We start from the raw sequence: 19,751 nt of genomic DNA, 5'->3' as shown, positions 1-19,751 counted from the left end.
TCAAACAGTCCCTAGTTCAAGACGCGCAATCTGAACCTCATTCGCACGAACAACATCAACCTCCAATTCTATCAAAACTCTAGCATAGTGACCAACAGATCCTTGACGAGTACATCTATCAAGAGAAACAGGGCGACCCACAAACTTTGCAATCGAAAGAAGCACTTTCTCATGCCAATACTCAAGAGGTAAATCAAGGAAACAAACCCAGACCAACTTACCCGCAGGTTGAGGAGAATGGATATTAAAATCTGGCTGCCATCGCTGAAAACAAATGTATTGCTTACCCACATTCCAGAATCCTCTGCACTACACCTCAGTCATATCTGCCTCACTATGAAACTGAAAGACGATAAACCCTTTCCCCAAGGAATGCAAAATCACCCCCTTAAACAATTTCCAAGTGCCCCTAGCAATCTCTCGCAATTCATTTATGGATGTGATGCAAAAATTTGCTCGTTCAATCAAAGAAAACCGGAATTGATTTCGTTGTAATTCGTATTCTTGTTGTGGGATTATAATCCTACGAAACTTTCCCGCCTGTATAGGAGAAGGGAGGGAATCAATCTCAGGTAGCACCAAGGTCCCCACAACTCCTGCATGAGAAATTTTCCCACCTACAGTGGAACCAACACCATTGACAGGCACTTCAGGAGGCTTCAACCGCAAAAAGACAGATTCCCTAGGCACCCCCGAATTCCCCAGAGCTTCGCTCTCCTCCATATTTCCTCATCATCAATCCTGATCTGATTTCTCAATCAAAAGAAACAACCAAGCCCTAGCCCAAGTTGATATTAATCTCATTAAAATACAAAGGATTTTATATAATATTAATACAATTAAGCGACATATCAAATTCCCCCACACTTAAACCATTGCTTATCATCAAACATTATTTTAAAAATTCTTCTCTTCTATGATTTCAAAAATAGATTGAATTTCAACTAAGACTTGGCAACTTCAATTAAACTTTATCAATCGACATGAATGAATGTTATGAAAATAACAATGCAAGTGTACGCTGCCATAACAAGTAATATAATGATAAAGAATCGTTCCCTTGAGGACTACAGAGTAAGTACCAAATTAATTATACCAATTTTATTCGAACAAATAATAAGGAAGATAGTTATTCTAGACCATAATGAAGATTTAAATTGAAATTGAAATCTATTAATAGCTAAAAACCTAAGGGTTAGATTTCACCCTAACTAATCATTCCGACCATTTGATCCATCTTTATAATTTGAAATATTTTTTCTGGTCGATAGTCAAGATTCCCTTCCCTATCGATTAGTCTCTCTTGAGTACTAATAAAAATTCTCTCAATTGTTAACCCACTATATTTTTATGTGGATTAAAACAACTAAGAAATCATTAAATTCTATGGATTCCCATGTAACAACAACACAAACCATGTAAGTATATTTCAATCTTACATGTAATTCATGGCGTTTACTCCAATGAACTAAACACATAAATCCCCTTTCAGTTCTGATTAACTAATCAATTGATTAGTAGCCAATTAATCAAAATCATTAAGAACTTAAGTAAAAATTCAATCAAAGAAAACAATATTCATAATTATATTGATTAATTCAAGAGTAAAAATTCAAAAATAGGCTACATCTAATCCCTAGAAAAATTAAATTAGTTCATTCTATAAATTAAAATATCACAGAAGAGTTCGAGAACATTGAAAGAAGATAAAAAAATACTTACTCCCAAGCTCCAAGTCTTGAAAGCCAACCAACCTCTCCAAAAGCCGTCCTCTACCCTCCTCCAAAGCTCCAAAAACGTTCTACATTGCTGGAGTATGCTCTTATTTTATAGAGTAGTTTCCTAGATTACATGGGATATGATTCTTGACATAGTTTGAATCAAACTCAGAGTTCCTATCTCACTCAACCAAAAATGGTTCTTGCATACTAATCGTACTTACTTAGAGAGATCAAATGCACAATTCCACCGTTGGATTTGAAAATCAAGAAGTCGTGAATCTCTCCTCCAAAAATATCTTGATCAGACACCGAATGACCATTCAATGAAGGGCTTGATCAAAACACAGAGACACTCAAAAACGGGATTTTTCCCTCTTCCTTCTCTGAATAGGATTCTTTTTCCTCTTTTTCCTTTATGATCAAGTCTCAAATAGGGAAAGAAAATATTGAAGCATGCAAGGACTCCTTCTATCCATGTTTTTGACTTGAGGAGGCTTTTAGAGTGCACTATAACTTGATGAACAAGACTTTCCTTTCTGGAGTGGAATAAGATCTAGCTTGATTCCATTAGGACTCTCTTTATAGAATTTTCCAATAATACCTCTATAGATTTGATTGATAATTTCCTACAAACAAAAATAATAAATTTGCCAACGCAGAGCTGTTCTAGTGGTTGAAACCAACACCTTTTAGTGAAGAGGTCGTGGGTTCGACTCTCGCTGAGGCATATTAATATCCCATCCCTTGGCTTAATAAAGCCCCTTTGTACCAAAAAATAAATAATAAATCTTAATTAGGATTTGCTAGGAAATATATAAAATCATCAAAATTAGAGAAATCAAATGAAATGGTGCAACATATTTATTTTCATATAATATTAGGGTAAATTGATATAAAACAATTATAAACACATGGGAATATAATAAATTAATCATCTTAAATAATATACATGAAATTTAACTTATCAAATTACCCCCAACTTTAACATTTGCTAGTCCTCGAGCAAACATCAGGATCAGACAAACTCTCATTTTGATTGAATATTCAATCTTAGTCAAGTTCAACCATAATTCAAAGGAATGTATAAAATAAGCTAAATAAGAGATGAGTACATAGATCACAAAATCAAAACTTTGACCTGTGTGTGTGTGTATACCTTAACCAATCAAGTGTATGCATGTTTCAGATCCCAAATTCAACCGACAACTCCCTAGTTTCAAGGTCAATTCTTATATGTCCAGCCTATCATCCCTCTCTCCACTAATGAAGGACAATCACTTATCCAAGGTCAAGAGGACTTGTGAAAGTGGAAGAAATGTAGAATGGGGATAAAATAGATGAAATACATATATGGAGATGATAAAATTGAAGCACCAATTTTTTTCCCCCTTTTCTCTTCCTTTCGCAAAAACATATAGTAATTTCATACATATCTTCTTTCGTTTTCTTTTCATTCTCAAGGCAATAACGCATCTCCCAAGAAGTAGCCCAAGACATATCCTACACCCATAACATGGCTCTCAAATAACTGTCGATCCAAGCATTGCGGCGGCCTTTGTCCCTAAGCCCCAATTGTGCAATGTTAACCCAGTGAGAATCCTAAAGGCTCACTCAGTGGCATTAACTATGGAGACTTGCAATTGCAAAGAAGATCTATTCACAATGTTTTTAACCCTTCCCCATGTTTTTAACAGTTCATATCACATTCGGTCTATTCAAGGGGTCACACTACTTGGGAGAGTCACCAACGAGATACTAGCATATAAATCTCCACGAAGTGAAACATGGTATAGTAGAGGTGGAACATATTAGAAGAGAATATATTTTTTTTCAAAAATTTAAATGAAAGAAGAATGGCCCCTATCATATCCCTAAACAAATGGTACTCATGAATTTTGCCTCAAGAGGAAATCTTGGTGGATTCTAATATGTTGACTGAACAAAAACAATTGTTGTCTCATTTGAAAATCCCCAAATACAATAATTCAATGGCAAGATTTGGTGCTCAAATGGTGGGTCGAATAGTTGAGGTTAAAGTGGTTCACTTACTCATCTGATATTTTGCAAAGTCATCATATTCAAGGAATTATAGAGGAACACAACTAAAACATGAAATACTAAATAAGACTAGAGATTTATATGTGATAACTTCCTTCTATTTTACTCTACTAAGTACTGACTAGACTAGTAAGCTTCAACCACTGGAAAAAGTTTTGAAATGATTTGAAAAATTTTGCCTTAGAGCAAAAAATTTCTAATTTTGAAAAAATTTTAGCATAGTGACTCTCATCCCATAGATAGGATTTTTAGCCATCCACCCCCCCCCCAACTTTAAAATGAGCATTGTCCTCAATGCAGCAAAAAAACCAAAATGTTAAATGCATGCAATGGGAAAGAAAAGTAAAAAGATGTGAAGTAAGGTGAAGGAGACTCCCTTGACTCATAGCCTTAAAAGTAATGTAGTTCAAATCCGCTCTCTTCTCTTCATTCTCCTAAAAACCAAATTATGGAAGAAACAAAAAAGATTGAACCTAAAAAAATTTAACAAATGAAAAATCAAGGAAGTAGTGGAAAGAAAAGCTTTGGGTTGCCTCTAGAACAATGATTGCATTATAGTTTGCAGTCGAACTACCCCCAACTTTGGGTCAAAGATAGGAATGACTTCTAGGGGTTGAAGCCACTTCCAAAGCAGCGATTAAGTTACTAGCCATGGTCTTCAATATGATATTTGTCATTGAATATAGATGATAAAGCTTTTAATTGCATCTCACATTCAAAAATTCCTTTATTTTTTGCATTTGTCACACCTACCAAATAAGCCTCAATTGGATAGCTTATTCGAAATACGTCCTTTGTGCACCTCTCAATATAGTCAATTCTAAAGTTGTTATCTTCTTCATTTGGAAACTTGATGGTCTTGAATGTGATCTTCTCATCTTACACTCTTATAGTAAGTTTACTTGTTTGAAGATCAATTAGAGTCCTCTCAGTCGCCAAGAATGGTCTACCAAGAATAATGGGTATCTCTTGGTCTTCTTGTATATCCAATACTAAGAAATCCATTGAAAATATAAACTTATCCACTTTAACCAAGACATCTTCAATTATTCCCCCTCAAATATTTAATTGACCTATCCACCATTTGAAGTGACACATGGTAAGTTTAGCTTCTCCAAGGCCTAGTTTCCTGAAAATAGATAGAGGCATTAAATTAATAGCACCAATATCACACAAAGCCTTATCAAAATGAGAATTTTCTATAGTGCATGGAATTGTAAAACTCCCTAGCTAGATTATTTAGCTTAGGTGAAAGCTTCATCTGTAGAATAGCATTGCATTCCTCTATCAAAGCCATAGTCTCATAATCTTCAAGTTTCCTCTTATTAGAAAGAATGTCTTTCATAAACTTGACATAACTAGGCATTTGTTTCAAAGCATCTGCAAAAGTAATATTAATATGCAATTTTTTAAATACATAAAGAAATTTAGAAAATTGCTCATCTAGTTTCTATTTCCTGAACTGCTGAGGATATGGAATAGGTGGATTATAAGGTGGTGGATTGTCTGGAAACAATTTGGATTTTGGCTTCTCATCCTTAACGTATTCCTTTGCATCTTTTTGCTTATCATGAACTGCTTCAGGAAGGGTTTCATTTACTATGGTTTTCTTGAAAGGTTCCTCTAATACTTTTCCACTTCGAAGCTCAATAGCATTTGCATGCTCTCTAGGATTTGTCTTAGTATTACTAGGCAATGATCATTTTTGCTTTTGATTCATCCAATGGGCAATTTGCCCCATTTGTACTTCCAAAGTTTTGATAGATGCAAAAATATTCTGATTGGTGGTCTCTTGCTTCTGCATAAATTGTGAGAAATTGTAGCCATTTTCTCATGAGCATCTTCCCATGGAACTTTCTTCTGAAGTGATTGAGCTTGTTGATTTTCAGTTTGTCTTTTAGTATCTTGATTGTTTTTCCATCCAAAATTTGGATGTTTCTCCACCTTGGATTGTATGTGTTGGAATATGGATTATTTTGTTAGTAAAATTCCCTACATATTTTGCTTGCTCTAACTGATTTTGCTCAAAAGGATGACCAATCTGACATTCATTGCTATAACGTGTTCACTCACAATAATTGCATATTACAGCTGGAGAATTGGTGCCTTGAGTTGCTAACAACCCCACTTGCATTGTCAATGCTTCAAGTTGAACGGCCATAGCTGTCATGGGATCAATGTCATTCCTCTGCATAATTCTTCTTGGGGCAAGTCTATCTCTTGGACTTTGATATGCATTTGAAGCCATAACATCCGAAGATCAAAAATTTATGTTGGATCCTTATTCATGATTGATCCTCATGCTGTAACATCTACTAATGTTATGGTTGGATTAGATAGGCCATCATAAAAAAATCTGAACTTGCCTCCATTGCTCTATTCCATAGTGTGGACATTTCCTTTGCAAGTCTTTGAATCTTTCCCATGCTTCAAATAGTGTTTTCGAATCATACTGTAAAAAAATTGTCAAAATATCTGTTAATAAACTAGCAATCTTAACCGGTGGAAAGAATTTACCAAAAATTTTTGAGCCATTTAATCCCAAATAGTGATGGATCCTGATTGTAGAGAATGCAACCAACTCTTAGCCTTGTCCCTTAATAAGAAAGGGAACAATCTCAATGTTATGGCATCATCAATAACATCATTGCTCTTGAATGTGTAGCAAATGTCCAAGAACCCATCAATGTGAAGATTTGGGTCTTTACTAGGCAATCTAGAAAATTGATTATTTTGCATCATTGTGATGATAGCAGGCTTGATTTCAAAATTTGTAGCTGCTACAGTTGGATGCCATATAGCTGTCCTATTATCTCTCACAATTGGCGCAACAAAATCTCCCAAAGTCTTGCGCCTTGGTGCTTCAACTTCAAGAGGTGATGGATTATTTTCAGGATCCATTGCTCTAGAAGTGGAAGATGAGTTTGTTCTGTCTTTCTTTGCTTTTGAGTCCCTTCGACAAGTTGCTTCAATTTCAGGTCGAAAGGAAGTAAATTATTGTTTCCTCTCATTCTCATGCAAAATCAAAAGGACCTGAAAGAATATCCAATTCACAATTACGAATAAAGTAAAATAATAGAAAAAATATTTAAATTAAAATCAATAATAACTGATATTGATATTAATCTTATAGTCCTTGGCAACGACGCCACAAACTTGTTGTGAAAAATAACAACGCAAATGTACGCTGCCGTAACAAGTAATATAATGATAAAGAAACGTTCCCTCGAAGCTGTAGAGTAAGTACCAAATTAATTATACCAATTTTATTCGAACAAATAATAAGAAGATAATTATTGTAGACTATAATGCAAATTGAAATTTAAAATTGAGAACTGTTAATAGCTAAAAACCTAGGAATTAGATTTCACCATAACTAATCATTCTTAATATCACCATTTGATCTATATTTATGATCTGAAATTTTATTTTCTGATTGATAATCAAGATTCCCTTCCCTATCTACTAGTCTCTCTCAAGTACTAATAAAAATTCTCTCAATTGTTAACCCACTATAAAATCTATGTGGGGTTAAAACAACTAAGAAATCATTAAATTCTATGGATTCCCATGTAACAACTACACAAACCATATAAGTATATTCATGGCATTTACTCCAATGAACTAAATACATAAATCCCCTATTAGTTCATTATGATTAATGAATCAATTGATTAGTGACAAATTAACCAAAACCATTAAGAACAAAAGTACAAATTCAATCAAAGAAAAAAATATTCAGAATTATATTGATGAATTCAAAGATTGATCCTTAAAAAAAATTAAATTAGTTCATTCTATAAATTAAAGGAAATGGTGCAACATATTAATTTTCATGTAATATTAGGATAAATTGATATAAAACAATTATAAACACATGGGAATATAACAAATTAATCATCTAAAGTAATATACATGAAATCAACTTATTAATGAACAACTAATTTCAATAAATCATCAGATTCCAGATGCATCAAGATTTATACCCTCTCATTTGGATTCACTATATACAATTAAGTCTTTAAAGATGACAAAATCACTTAAATTAATCACAAAAGGATATTTACTATATGCTTGCAAAGAAATTATACCTCCACCACTAAGTATTGAATCAAACACACATATGTAATGAGGTTTAAGGTAAGGTATGCAAAGACAATGAAACTAGGGTAAAATGATACCAAATTAATGAGTTGAATCACAATAATATGTCATAATCAATTTCTATCAGGTTCTCAAAAACTTATGGAAGCTATGAAACAGTATGCACTGGAAAAATAAAGTATTTAGCGCAATGATATTACTTCCCAAGCAACTATTTTTTTTTTTCTTCTTCTTCTTCTTCTTTTACTTTCTTTCTTTCTTTCTTCTTTTCTATTCTTTTCTTTCTTTCTTTCTTTTTCTTTTCTTTTCTTTCTTTTTTTTTTTTTTTTTTTTTTTTTTTTTTTTGTCGATAATCTTTAAGTATAATGTGCATCAAGTTTGACATTACTTGCCCTTCCTTCTCACCATTAATTGGCATTTCATATTAGTAACTCAACAATCCTTTGATTTGGGTTCAAAAGAGTAAAAGGAACAAAAAAGATTAATAAGGTTTATGAAAATGGCAAGGCTCAAAGGAGGCTCCTAGAGGTAATAATCAATGATAGACTATCAAGAAAAAGCGGTAAATCCTAAGTGCCCTTGTCATTTATATACATTTAATTCAATTATGTGGTTCAACATACAAAACTAAACAAATTCTAGAAATATCCAACCATGAAAGATATCACACAACCAAGAAAAATAGAGTAAAATCAAATGATATATGCTCTTAGGCTCAATACAATAGCTCACAAAAATGGCTTGTGTATAAATCTTTAGCATCTTTTCCTCTAAATCAGAAATCAAAACAATATTTTATTAACATGTGATTTTAAAGAATTTAATTGATCATGGTTCATCAAAATTCAAAATTGAATTCAACCTAGAAATATTGGTCATATAATCCATTGAACTCATAGAAGATGAAACATCATTAAAAAATATACATAAAATTTACCCACCAAAAATATAAATTTGATCCCCTCCCTCCACATTTAAATTCAACAATGATACATTGTCATGGAAATGAGAGAATCAAGAAATACTCACTTAATATATAAAACAGTGGACTGAAGTTGAACAATCAAGCAGAAGGTGTTGAATTCAAAACAATTTGGTCTTCAAAAAAAAAAATTAAGATTTCTAACAATATAAAACAATAACAATTAATTAATGAAATCAATCAAAAAGAGGGAAAAAATTAAAGTAAATAAAATTTGGTTACCTCCCAATAGCACCTTCATTTAACGTCTTTGGCTAGATATAGTGCATTTTCATTCCATGTATGCTGGGATATCAAGCTTAATTTCAACATTATGCACTTGAAACCTTCATAAAAATGTTTTAACAGATGACCATTAATTTGAATATTTTTATTAGTATTTGAACTTTGAATTGCAACTGCACCATGAGAAGATAAATTAGTCTAACCATCTAAAACACAATTTTCCTAGAAATAATTTTAATCTAGGTTGGTACAGCAAATATTTTTGACCAATTGTAAAATTCTTACCTCGCAATTGCTGATCATGGAAAGCCTTTGTCTTATCTTTGTAAATCTTTGAACTCTCATAGGCATCATTGTAAATTTCTTCCAACTCACGTAATTGAAGCTTTCGTTGGTCTTCAACTTTGTCCATCTCCATATTGTATTACTTTACAGTTCAAAATGCCCTATGCTCCATCTCTACGGGAAGATGACAAGCTTTCCCAAACACTAAGCAGTAAGGAGACATACCTATAAGTGTTTTGTAGGTTGTCCAGTAAGCCCACAATGCATCATGAAGTCTTAAACTCTAATTTTTTCCATTTAGATTTACAGTTTTCTGAAGAATGGATTTGACTTCTAGGTTTGACACCTCAGCTTGCCCACTCGTTTGTGGTGGTATGCAATAGAAACACAATGAGTGATATTATACTTGCGGAACAATGCTTCAATCACTTTATTGGAGAAACGAGTGTCTCTATCACTAATCATTTCCTTGGGGGTGCCAAACCTAACAAAAATCTAAGACTTGACAAAATCCACAACCACTTTAGAATCATTAGTTAAAGTAGCTTTAGCTTCCACCCATTTGGAGACATAATCCACAGCAAGAATTATATAAAAATTACCAAAAGAATTAGGAAAATGACTCATGAAATTTATACACTAAACATTAAAAAAAAATTGCAAATAAAAATGGGGATAAAGGGTAATTGATCTCTATGTCCTAATTCCCAGTTTTTTAGCAACGCTCACATGATTTACAAACTTATATGCATCATGAAACAAAGTTAGCCAATATAACCCACATTCTAAGACTTTTGGACTGTTCTCTTTAGACCAAAATTTCCATCACAAGCATATGAATAACAGAATTGTAAGATAGATAATATCTCTTGTTAATGGACACATCTGCAAATAATTAAATCTAAATAATGCTTCCAAAGGTAGAGACCATCCCACGCATAATATTTGCAATAATTTTTTATTTTATCTTTTTGAGCTCTAAATAAATCCTTATGTAGAATTTTAGTAATTCAATAGTTAACTATATCTATATATCATGGAACCTCATTAAGGAAAAAGAGATGTTCATCTAGGAAATTGTCTTGTAGTGGAGATAAATCTTTACTTGAAATCAATCTCTTCAAGTGGTCGGCAACTAAATTTTCAGCACATTTTTTGTCACGTATTTCCAAGTCAAATTTTTGTAACAAGAGTATCCAACAGATTAGCATTGGTTTTACTTCTTTCTTCGAAAGTAAATATTTTAGAGCTGCATGATCAGAGTAAATAACAATTTTAATACCCAATAAATAGCTAAGGACGAAATTTTTCTAAAGCAAATACAATAGTTAAAAGTTCTTTTTCCGTTATTGAATAATTGTACTATGCACTGTCAAGAGTTCTTGAATCATAATAAATGACATGAGAACCTCTTCGAAGAACAGCTCCTATTGCATAGTTACTTGCATCACACATGATTTCAAAAGGGTGGTTTCAATTTGGTGATCTGATGATTGGGGCTGAAGTCAAATGTCTTTTAAAATGTCAAAAGCTTCATTGTATGCTTTATCAAAATCAAATGTTACATCCTTTTGTAATAGTCTACACAAAAGTTGTGTGGTTTTGGAGAAGTCATTGATAAAGTGACGATAAAATCTTGTATACCCCAAAAAAGAACGAATCTCTCGTACAGTTATAGGATAAGACAATGATTTTATAATATCAATTTTAGACTTATCAACCTTTATACCTTTTGCAGAAATGATATGTCCAAGAATAAGTTGTTGATCTACCATAAAGTGACATTTTTCATAATTCAAGACAAGATTAGCTCCACCAAATAGTCTTCCTAAAACAAATCTTCAAACAAAAAACTCTTTTAAATTCCAATTTGTACTATAGCTTATGATTGATTGTTTTGAAATTGAGATATTGTTTTGTGAGAATGTTGAATTTTTTTCATTATATAAAATCCGTCTCTTTTTTTGGGTTGGCATTTAGTTTGATATGCAAAAGAAATACCTCTAGATTAGATAAATATTTAGTTAATTTAAACAAACTTGGTACATTTGATTGAACGTTCATACTTGATCTTTCTAATTGTCCTCCCTTGCAAGTAGTAGAATGACTATTTAATCTTTGAAATCATTATTAATTTTTCTAATAGTCTATATCAACTACCTAGTGGTAATATGATGATTCAAACAATATTTAATATAAAACTATAAAAATATATTATAAAAGGTTACAATTTCGGTTTAGGCTGGTGCAGGCTCTGCCACCCTTAGCCCAAACACAGCCCATTAAGGTTTGGTTCAGGCTAGTTTGGGTTATAACGGGCCGATGCGATTCAATTTTAACAGTCCGGGTTGCAAATTGACACCTAAGCATGATATCAGAGCCCAAATAAATGAACTGGGGAGGTCTTCGTTTTGATTTGGCTCCTAAGAAATCAACCGAAGCAGGACTTCTCTGGTTCTTCTAAGTTCTACTGCCTTTGGTTAACTGAGAGAGAAAGTGGAAATAGTGATAAAAGGAAGAGTAAGAGAGATAATGAGAATGGTTTTTCTATGGTTCGTGGATCTCCGATAGAGAAACCCGCCTTTCTCTCCAAGCATTGTGAAACTCAGTCCGAGGAGTAGAGCAGGAACGAGAGCGCTCTTGTACTTCATTCCCTTATCCTTGTAGAAGAGGGTATTCTTCTTGCAGCATTTGGTAGGTTTGTTGACGCATTTCCTTTTGACCACTTAGGGTTTGTATTTTTGTAATTCATTGCTGCTTATTACCTCTAATCTCTCTTTAGAGGATTATTGTTGTTGTCTAACACTAGATATAGCAAACTAAGCTTCAATTTTTCATATCTTTTACTGCTTAATTCCCATTTTGAATTGATAAATGGTAATGTTAGGTATAAGTGTGTGAGATAAGAGGACAACAGTTTAGTAGTTAAAGGGTGTGGTGAGCATCTGTGTAACGAATTAGCTGACCGCGTAGGGTGTCTCGAATTGGAGAAAAAAGTAAAATTGTTAGGAGCAATGTACAATTGTGACAATAGAAGTGCAAGCCTTCTTTTTTAATGATGGAGGATAGACTTCGGCTACTGTTTGGTATACTTAAAAATGGAAGAGTCAATTTCTTCGCCCCTGGGCCAAGGAATCGATCAATGAACAGATTGATGTGGTGATTCAAGGTTTTTGCTAACGTGTCAATTCTTTAAAGGCGTTATCATGGCTCACAGAGTCAAGCATATTTTGACAAAGTATTTATTGCTCTGTTAATGGAATACTCGTCTAGCTTACTTAATGTTCAAATAGTGAAGTCTCAGTAGTTATGGGCATATTGCTCAAGCAAGCACTGTCAGGTTTATCCTAGAAATATATGGAAACCTTGTGGTTCTCACACAGTTTTTAGTGCAACTATGTTTGGAAATATACAGAAACCTTTCTGAGATCAAAAGAAGTGAATTTCCATAAATTACGCTATACAGACCTACAAAGTTGCTCCCACCTAGGAGGAATAAAGTTCGAAGAAACAAACCTCCTCATGGCCATAATAATGAGATGCACGATCCATTCCAAACAATTCCCACCAACTTGCCGGTGGAAACTGTGTACTCATCATCAATGACAATCAAAGATCCAATGCTCCAGAATGGGCACGGACAGAGTAAACAATTGATCCTCTGATCTTCCACAGAAGTTCATCTTTTAGGTTTCCTACAGGACCAAGAAATCAGGCCTATTCCAACTAGCAGCAGGACTAGGGAACCAAAACCAAGGTTCATACTTGCCAAGCAGTTCCAATCTGGTTGCCTCATATCTTGAGTTTTTTGAAGATCACTCAACTGTTTAAAAGAAGGCAGGTCCTGGAACCTTGTCCCTACCAAAGAAAAGCTTCTTGGAACCAACAGTAATGAGCAACAGTTTAGCTGGATTATACTTTGTGTTGAGATATTGTGGAGCATAGACCATCGAGCATTTAAATATTCTGAACTACTTTGGGATGTTTCACCTGTACATTCCTGCTGAAACACGACAGTCTGGGGTTAAAAAAGGGAAAATGGGGATCTTTACTGAGTAATAAGGCACCTGTACTCTAGGTGCGATGAACACGGCAATAATACCTTCTAGTTCGGATACCGTAGAAGGAATTGTTCTAGAATCAACCATGTGCAGAGAACATACTACAGCATGGCAACGAAGTCTGTAGTGCTAAGTTATTCTACACCATACAGGAGACTATATGTATGAAAATGAATAAACTAGCACCCTCATACGGCTTTCAGTCTGAGCATCCTCATTTTGCTTTGGTCTAGAAACCTTTAAGCTTCTACGGTTCTACCAATAGAACTGGACCCATGGGCTCTTTCCTGAGAAAAAGCAAGTTCATCAAGTAGCTCTTTGAGTAGTGGCTGCACATGTAATGCTGTGATATCTGATCCAGTCTGCAGACAAACTGCAACAATAGCACTAGCTGAAATGATGAAGAGCAGAGGAGAAGAAGGAGAGAAGATGAGAAGGTGGAGGAGCAGAGGAGGCAAAGGAAAAGTGGAGGAGCAGACGGAAAGAAGAGGAGCAGCAGAGAGTTACTTGAGTTTGGAGGACACAGGAGCAGCAGCAGGAGAGGGTACCCAATTGCTGGAGGCTTGGAGATAAGCAATAACTGTTGACTGTTATTTTATTTTATTATTTTTTTAAATTTTCTTTTTTAATGCATGGGAAGATTCAATAAGGGCAGTTATGTCTCCTTCTACTTAAAACTAACAGTGTCAGGTGCAGGTGTACCTTTGTAATTGAAAAAGTTTCAGATGGGTGTAAAATGTATTAGTTTGCAAACCCGGGATGTGTATATGTATTGCTCTTATTACAAAGTATGCCTACTAGCCTTTCTTCTTTATGAGAACCATATATTGGTATTTTGTTCTACATAGTTAGAGAAGATTGCTTCCAATATTTCTAGATAGGTTCATCCACTGAAACTTTGGAATTCCACCTTTTCTTCTTTCTTTTTTCTTAATTTTAGAATCTTTTTTCTTTTTATACATTTCTTTGTATTTCAAGGATTTCTGACAGTGTTCACTAATGCCTTGTCCCTTTCTATCTTCCACTTCCTCCTCCAAAAAATAAAACATTTATTTCCATTTAGTTAAGAACTTGTTATATGAACGAACTCGTTATCTGGTGGAGTATTTCATGAATATTCTACTCTTAAAAGTTAGAGAGCTGGGCAAACTGGATGTCAGTATGGGTAGTGATGGACATTATTTGAATCCCAATAGTCATATCAGCCTTGTTTGAGGCTCAAACCACTCTTGGCACTAGCTAAGAATTACATTATAGGGATGCTGCAAAAACAAAATATTGCAATGATCCGATCATGCACTGTGGTATTTCTTTTCTAAAAAGGGCATGCACAGTGCATGAGTCTTCTGATGCTGCGGAGTTTGGGGAGGGTCAGAATGTATGCAGCCTTACCCCCAATCCATGGATAGGCTGTGCTTTGCAGTGGTATCTCTTTACTGGTTTCATTAAATACTCAAGATTGAGCCAGACCTTTGAAGGAAACTGCTCTCATCCAACTCCATTACTACAGCTCAGTAGATCATTCACATAGCTTTGATTTTCATCCATTAGTTAATCTCTTGCCATTCTTGACTTTGTCATTCAATTCCATCATGATTTGTCATTGTTTAGGAATATATATCTGTAGAATTTTTTGAAGCTTTCCTTGAAAAATAAGGGAGATCATACATAGAGTTTTTATTTTGTAATTTTATAAAGCTTTTGACAGTTAGCTACATATTTATAGCTGTGTAAGTTTGAGCATTGGGAACTGGGAAGTGATTTAGAAAGATAAAAGCTGCAGATAATAAGATTTCACTCCCAAAATATTCCTAATTATATGTGGTCCATTTATGTTGAGTCCAAAAATATATTACATGGCATATTGATTGCCTAGATTTTGTAGAGGGGAAGACCACAAGGTCCCCCGCCTATATATCAAGTTTCAGCCCGAATGGATATAACATTATAACCAATTGGAAAAGTAAAACTTTGGGGATCTGGGGTATCTGAGGGTTGAAAGTAATATAGATTGGTTGATAGTTTTATCTAACAGTGCATGCTAGTTCATAATGAGGTACAGGTTTTGAGATTGCCTCACATCTATTCCAAACTTGGATCTATAGTGGCATCATCCGACCATACAACAATAATAACAAGCCTTTTTCCCAACTAAATGGGGTTGGCCATATGGATCTTTCCTTCCAGCGAGTTCTTTTTGAGGCCATACTAGATACAAGGTCTTCCTTGATGGGAGTCTTGCTCGTCTGAAAGCTAGACTCATCGTGAAAGGATATGCCTAAGTGTATGGTGTGGATTATTTAGAGATATTTCTCCTATTGTTATGATGACGTCGGTTTGGATTTTGATCTCTTTGGCTGCCATGTGTCACTAGCTTAATGTTAAGAATGCTTTCCTCAGCGAAGGTTTGTTGCTTAGGGGGACATTGGTATGGTGTGCCATCTTAAAAAGTCTTCGAATGGATTGAAGCAACCACCTCAAGCATGGTTTGCTCGGTTCACTTCCGTAGTGTTAGATTTTGGATAGGCTCAAGGTGACAGTGACTATTCAGTATTTTACCATTGTTGTGGCACAAGAAGTCTATTTCTTATCATTTATGTTTTTTTTTTTGGATGATTAAATAAATTCATTAAAAGAAAGAACAATTGCACATACATCAAGGCAGAAAATCAGCAAAACTTAAGCGGACAGACATTGCAAATCGGAACAGGGCCCAAAGAAAATTGGGCAAAACAGTGGCCATAAAGAAACTATTTTGCAGATTTTTCTTTTTCTTCTTCCTCTTAGAGGACTTGAGATCAACCAAGAAGTCGTCACTCAAATGGGTTATGCCCTTTAATAGGTCGATTACTCCTACACTTGGCACGATCAAGATCATGTGCAGGGGGGGATAGGAGAATCAGAAGCGTGCTCTGTAGTGTTTAAATCACAAGCTAGAGGTTTGGCAGAACAAGCAAAGGCTAGGGGTGTAAATGGATAACCGAAATCCGCTTCCGAATTCGCATCCGCATCCGTTTAGGGGTATCCGAATCCGTCCGATTATTAATAGGATGCGGATATGGTATACCCCTTTCTTACCGAATATTATCCATCCGATAAAATTATCCGATTAAGTTACTTATTTAGATTTATTATTCTTATTTTTATAAATTTTACCTATAATATGTGACTATTTTTCTAGATTTTTTACTAAAATAGCTACCAAAATTGTTAAATTCTAAAATTTCAAACCTAGCCTTCACAAATAAAAAGGTAAAGATGTAAACAGGTAGTTGAAAACTTGTATTCAATTTATATTCATGCCCATTTAGAAGAATCTAATTAAGAAAATAATTATCCGATTATAATCCGAATCCGACAGAATCCGTCCGAAAACCGATAGGATATTATCCGAATCCGTCTGAATATAATAGGATGCGGATATGGATAAACCACTATCCGATCCGAATCCGGTCCGTTTACACCCCTAGCAAAGGCTGGTGACAGGAAAGAGGAATTGGAGGAGGAAGGGTGAGAGGAGGGATTAGAGGAATGGGCCAAGAGGCCCAAAATCAGGGAGGGGAGAAACTAGTTAGGAGAGGTGCAGTGGTTAATAAAATTAGGCCCATGGGCCGAATAAGAAGGAATTGAAAGATTAGAAAGAAGGGGTGTGGGTGAGAGAGCGTTAGTTTGGATTGGGACAAGAGATGGGATGTTATGGAAGTCCCATTGGGAAGGGGGGAGGCCAAGGAGAGAGTTTTTGGGGAAATTGGGAAGCTCCTGAGGCATGGAGTCAGGGGCAATGTGTTGTTTGGTAGCATGGTATGGGTTATAGTCAGAAAGGGTATGCGTAGGGTCAGAAGGATCAATAGTTGCAAAAGGCAAGGAGCTAGTGATGTTAACATTGGGAAGGTTGCTGATTGAGAGGTTAGTAGAGTCAGAGACAACAGTGTCATAGATTACAAGGTGGGAGAAACCATTTTGAATCCCACCGGAGAAGTTAACCAAAGCCTTCTGGTTACGTTGGCGGCAGGAGTAGATAAAAAGATGCGAATCATCTATGTTAGCTTTAGGGGCAAGAATGGAGGCTTTGACAGCAAGAGCAGTGGAGGAGTCGTTGATGGCAAGGGTGGGGGCATCATCAATAGCTTCAGTAGATTTAGTGGCGACTGTAGGGTCCAAAGAGGAGACATCGACAGTGATTTATTCCAGAATGTCGATAATGGGAGTAGGAGCAGCTGTGATATCTATCGGCATGTGTTCAAGATGGACTTGAGGAGGAGGAGTAAGCAATCCAAGGGAGCAATAAATGGCGTCATGACCAAAGGAGCAGCATAGGTTGCACTTCAGGGGAATCCAGTCGTAAACAACCACCTGTTCGAAGCAGTGTCCTTTATCATCTTTAATAGATATGGATGAAGGCAATTCTGTAGCAGTAAAGATTTCAACACTAATATGAACATAAGACAGGCGTTCCATTGAGAGGGTCTTTAGTTCAGGGCAAAGAGGACGGCCAATAGCATAACCAATTCTACCCAAACATTCTTGGTTTCAAAGTTCCAGAGGAAGACCAAGGAAGTTGATCCACAAAGGAATCGAGCTGAAGTTGATCCTACATAGAGGCAACGAGGGCTCCCAAGTCCTGATGAAAATTGGAGATTTTCCAACAAACCATGGGGAGCCTTCTAGGGCTCTGGATTTGTAGGCAGGGGAGCTGAAGTTGAAGAGGAATAAGCCTGAGTCGAGCAAGAAGGAGTCCATTAAACCAAAGGACTTCCATTGTTTAGAGAGAGAGGATTTAATAATACCAAACAGAGGGCAAGGACAAAGGATTTGGCCGATGATTGTAGATTGCCAGCGGAAGATGCCATTTTCAGTGGCAGAGTATGAGCAGCAAACGATAGGAGAAGGGGAAAGGGTCAAAGGGGGGAAGAAAGAGAGGTTACAGTCGGTGGGAGTGGAGCTAGAGGAGGAGGGAAAAAGGGAATTCTATGGCCTATGTGCATCTATGTTAATGGAGGTAGGATTGCGGCAAAGGACGGGAGGGGGTGGAGAGAGAGGGTCAACCGCCGGAGGGGAAGAAGATGGCATTGGAACCGAAAGACTAGGACCACACGACCAAACTCGAACTCAGTTCTCTCCTTCCACTGGCAAGAACGGAAAATCGAAAGGGGGACCTAGCAAACCAGGGTTTGGCCCGTAAGCAAACAAAGAGGAAAGGGGCGTCGAAGGAGAATCTGGAACAGTGAGCCCAAGCAGTCGATCTTACTGAGAGGAGGATTAGATTGATGCCGAAGAGAATCAGCAACTTGGCGATGGGCGAAGCACTTATTTTTGCGACATGTCGCGAGGAGGAAAACAAGACAATCTTATCATTTATGTTGATGACATTATCATCACTAAAGATGATTTTATAGGGTTTGATAAATTGAAGTTATATTTACAGCAATAATTTCATACTAGGGACTTTATTTTTTGGATATGGAAGTTGCTCAATCCCATAAAGGGATTTTCTTGTCACAACGTAAGTATGTACTTGATTTGTAGACAAAGACCAAGTTGCTTGGCTCTAAGCCTCTAGACACTTCTATAGAGCTCAATGTGAAGCTTATGCCAGAAGATGGAGATGTTCTCGATGATCCAGAAAGATATCGAAGGCTAGTTGGAAAGCTGAATTATAATAATGTGATTTGATATTGTTTTTCCAATTAGTGTTGTAAGTCAATTTTTGTCTGCCCATAGGACATTTCATTGGGATGCAATTCTCTAAGTATTGAGGTATCTTAAGAAGGCTCCTGGTCATAGATTACTATATAGAGACAATTGTCATAGAAGAGTTGAAGGATTTTGTGATGAAGATTGGGCTGGATCACCAGCTGATAGGAGGTCAACCATAGATTACTGCACTTTTATTGGTGGTAATCTTGTATCTTGGAAGAGTAAGAAACTGACTATTGTCACTAGGTCTAGCGCAGAGTCTTAAGTATAGAGCTATGGCACAGGTCACTTGTGAGTTGATATAGACTAGACACATGTTGAAAGAGCTAGGCTTTTTTTATGTTTCCTTTATGACAATATGGAGTGATAATCAAGCTGCTATTCACATTGCTACTAATCCGGTGTTTTATTAATGTACAAAACATATTGAAGTTGACTATCACTTCATTCGTGAAAAGTTGCAGCAAGAATTGATTTTTCCAAAACATGTTCGTATAGGAAAGCAGTTGGCAGATGTACTCACAAAGTTCTTAGGAGCTGCCAGGGTTGACCATATTTGTAACAAGATGAGCATGTTAAATCTCTATGCTCCAGCTTGAGGGGGAATGTTCAAAGGGT

At 35.7% G+C, this 19,751-nt stretch overlaps 1 protein-coding gene and 1 non-coding gene across 2 annotated transcripts; one reads left to right on the top strand and one right to left on the bottom strand.

Moving 5' to 3' along the window:
• Positions 1-723, bottom strand: LOC149029708 (uncharacterized). The gene is made up of 2 exons (XM_089143814.1): positions 385-723; positions 1-264 (listed from the first exon to the last, which is right to left on the bottom strand). Exons 1-2 carry the CDS (start codon positions 721-723, stop codon positions 1-3), a joined length of 603 nt encoding a protein of 200 aa, XP_088999940.1.
• A 5,434-nt stretch (positions 724-6,157) lies between these two features.
• LOC149029707 (small nucleolar RNA R71) lies at positions 6,158-6,262 on the top strand. The gene has a single exon (XR_016171314.1). It is a non-coding gene; the product is annotated as a small nucleolar RNA R71 (small nucleolar RNA).
• Positions 6,263-19,751: the final 13,489 nt, after the last annotated feature.

This window comes from Hakea prostrata, chromosome 1, assembly GCF_041222555.1.
Source record: "Hakea prostrata isolate BN-2017 chromosome 1, UWA_Hpros_2, whole genome shotgun sequence".
NCBI classification, from domain to species: domain Eukaryota; kingdom Viridiplantae; phylum Streptophyta; class Magnoliopsida; order Proteales; family Proteaceae; genus Hakea; species Hakea prostrata.
The sequence above is the reverse complement of the archived record's forward strand: the minus strand, read 5'-3'. Positions and strand labels throughout refer to the sequence as shown.

What these genes read in the sequence shown, in the direction of transcription:
- LOC149029708 (XM_089143814.1), bottom strand. Translation starts at nt 723, where the DNA reads ATGGAGGAGAGCGAAGCTCTGGGGAATTCGGGGGTGCCTAGGGAATCT. An exon ending in CTTGGAAATTGTTTAAGGGG is followed by an intron (nt 265 to 384) that starts GTGATTTTGCAT and finishes ATTTGTTTTCAG; the next exon opens with CGATGGCAGCCAGATTTTAA.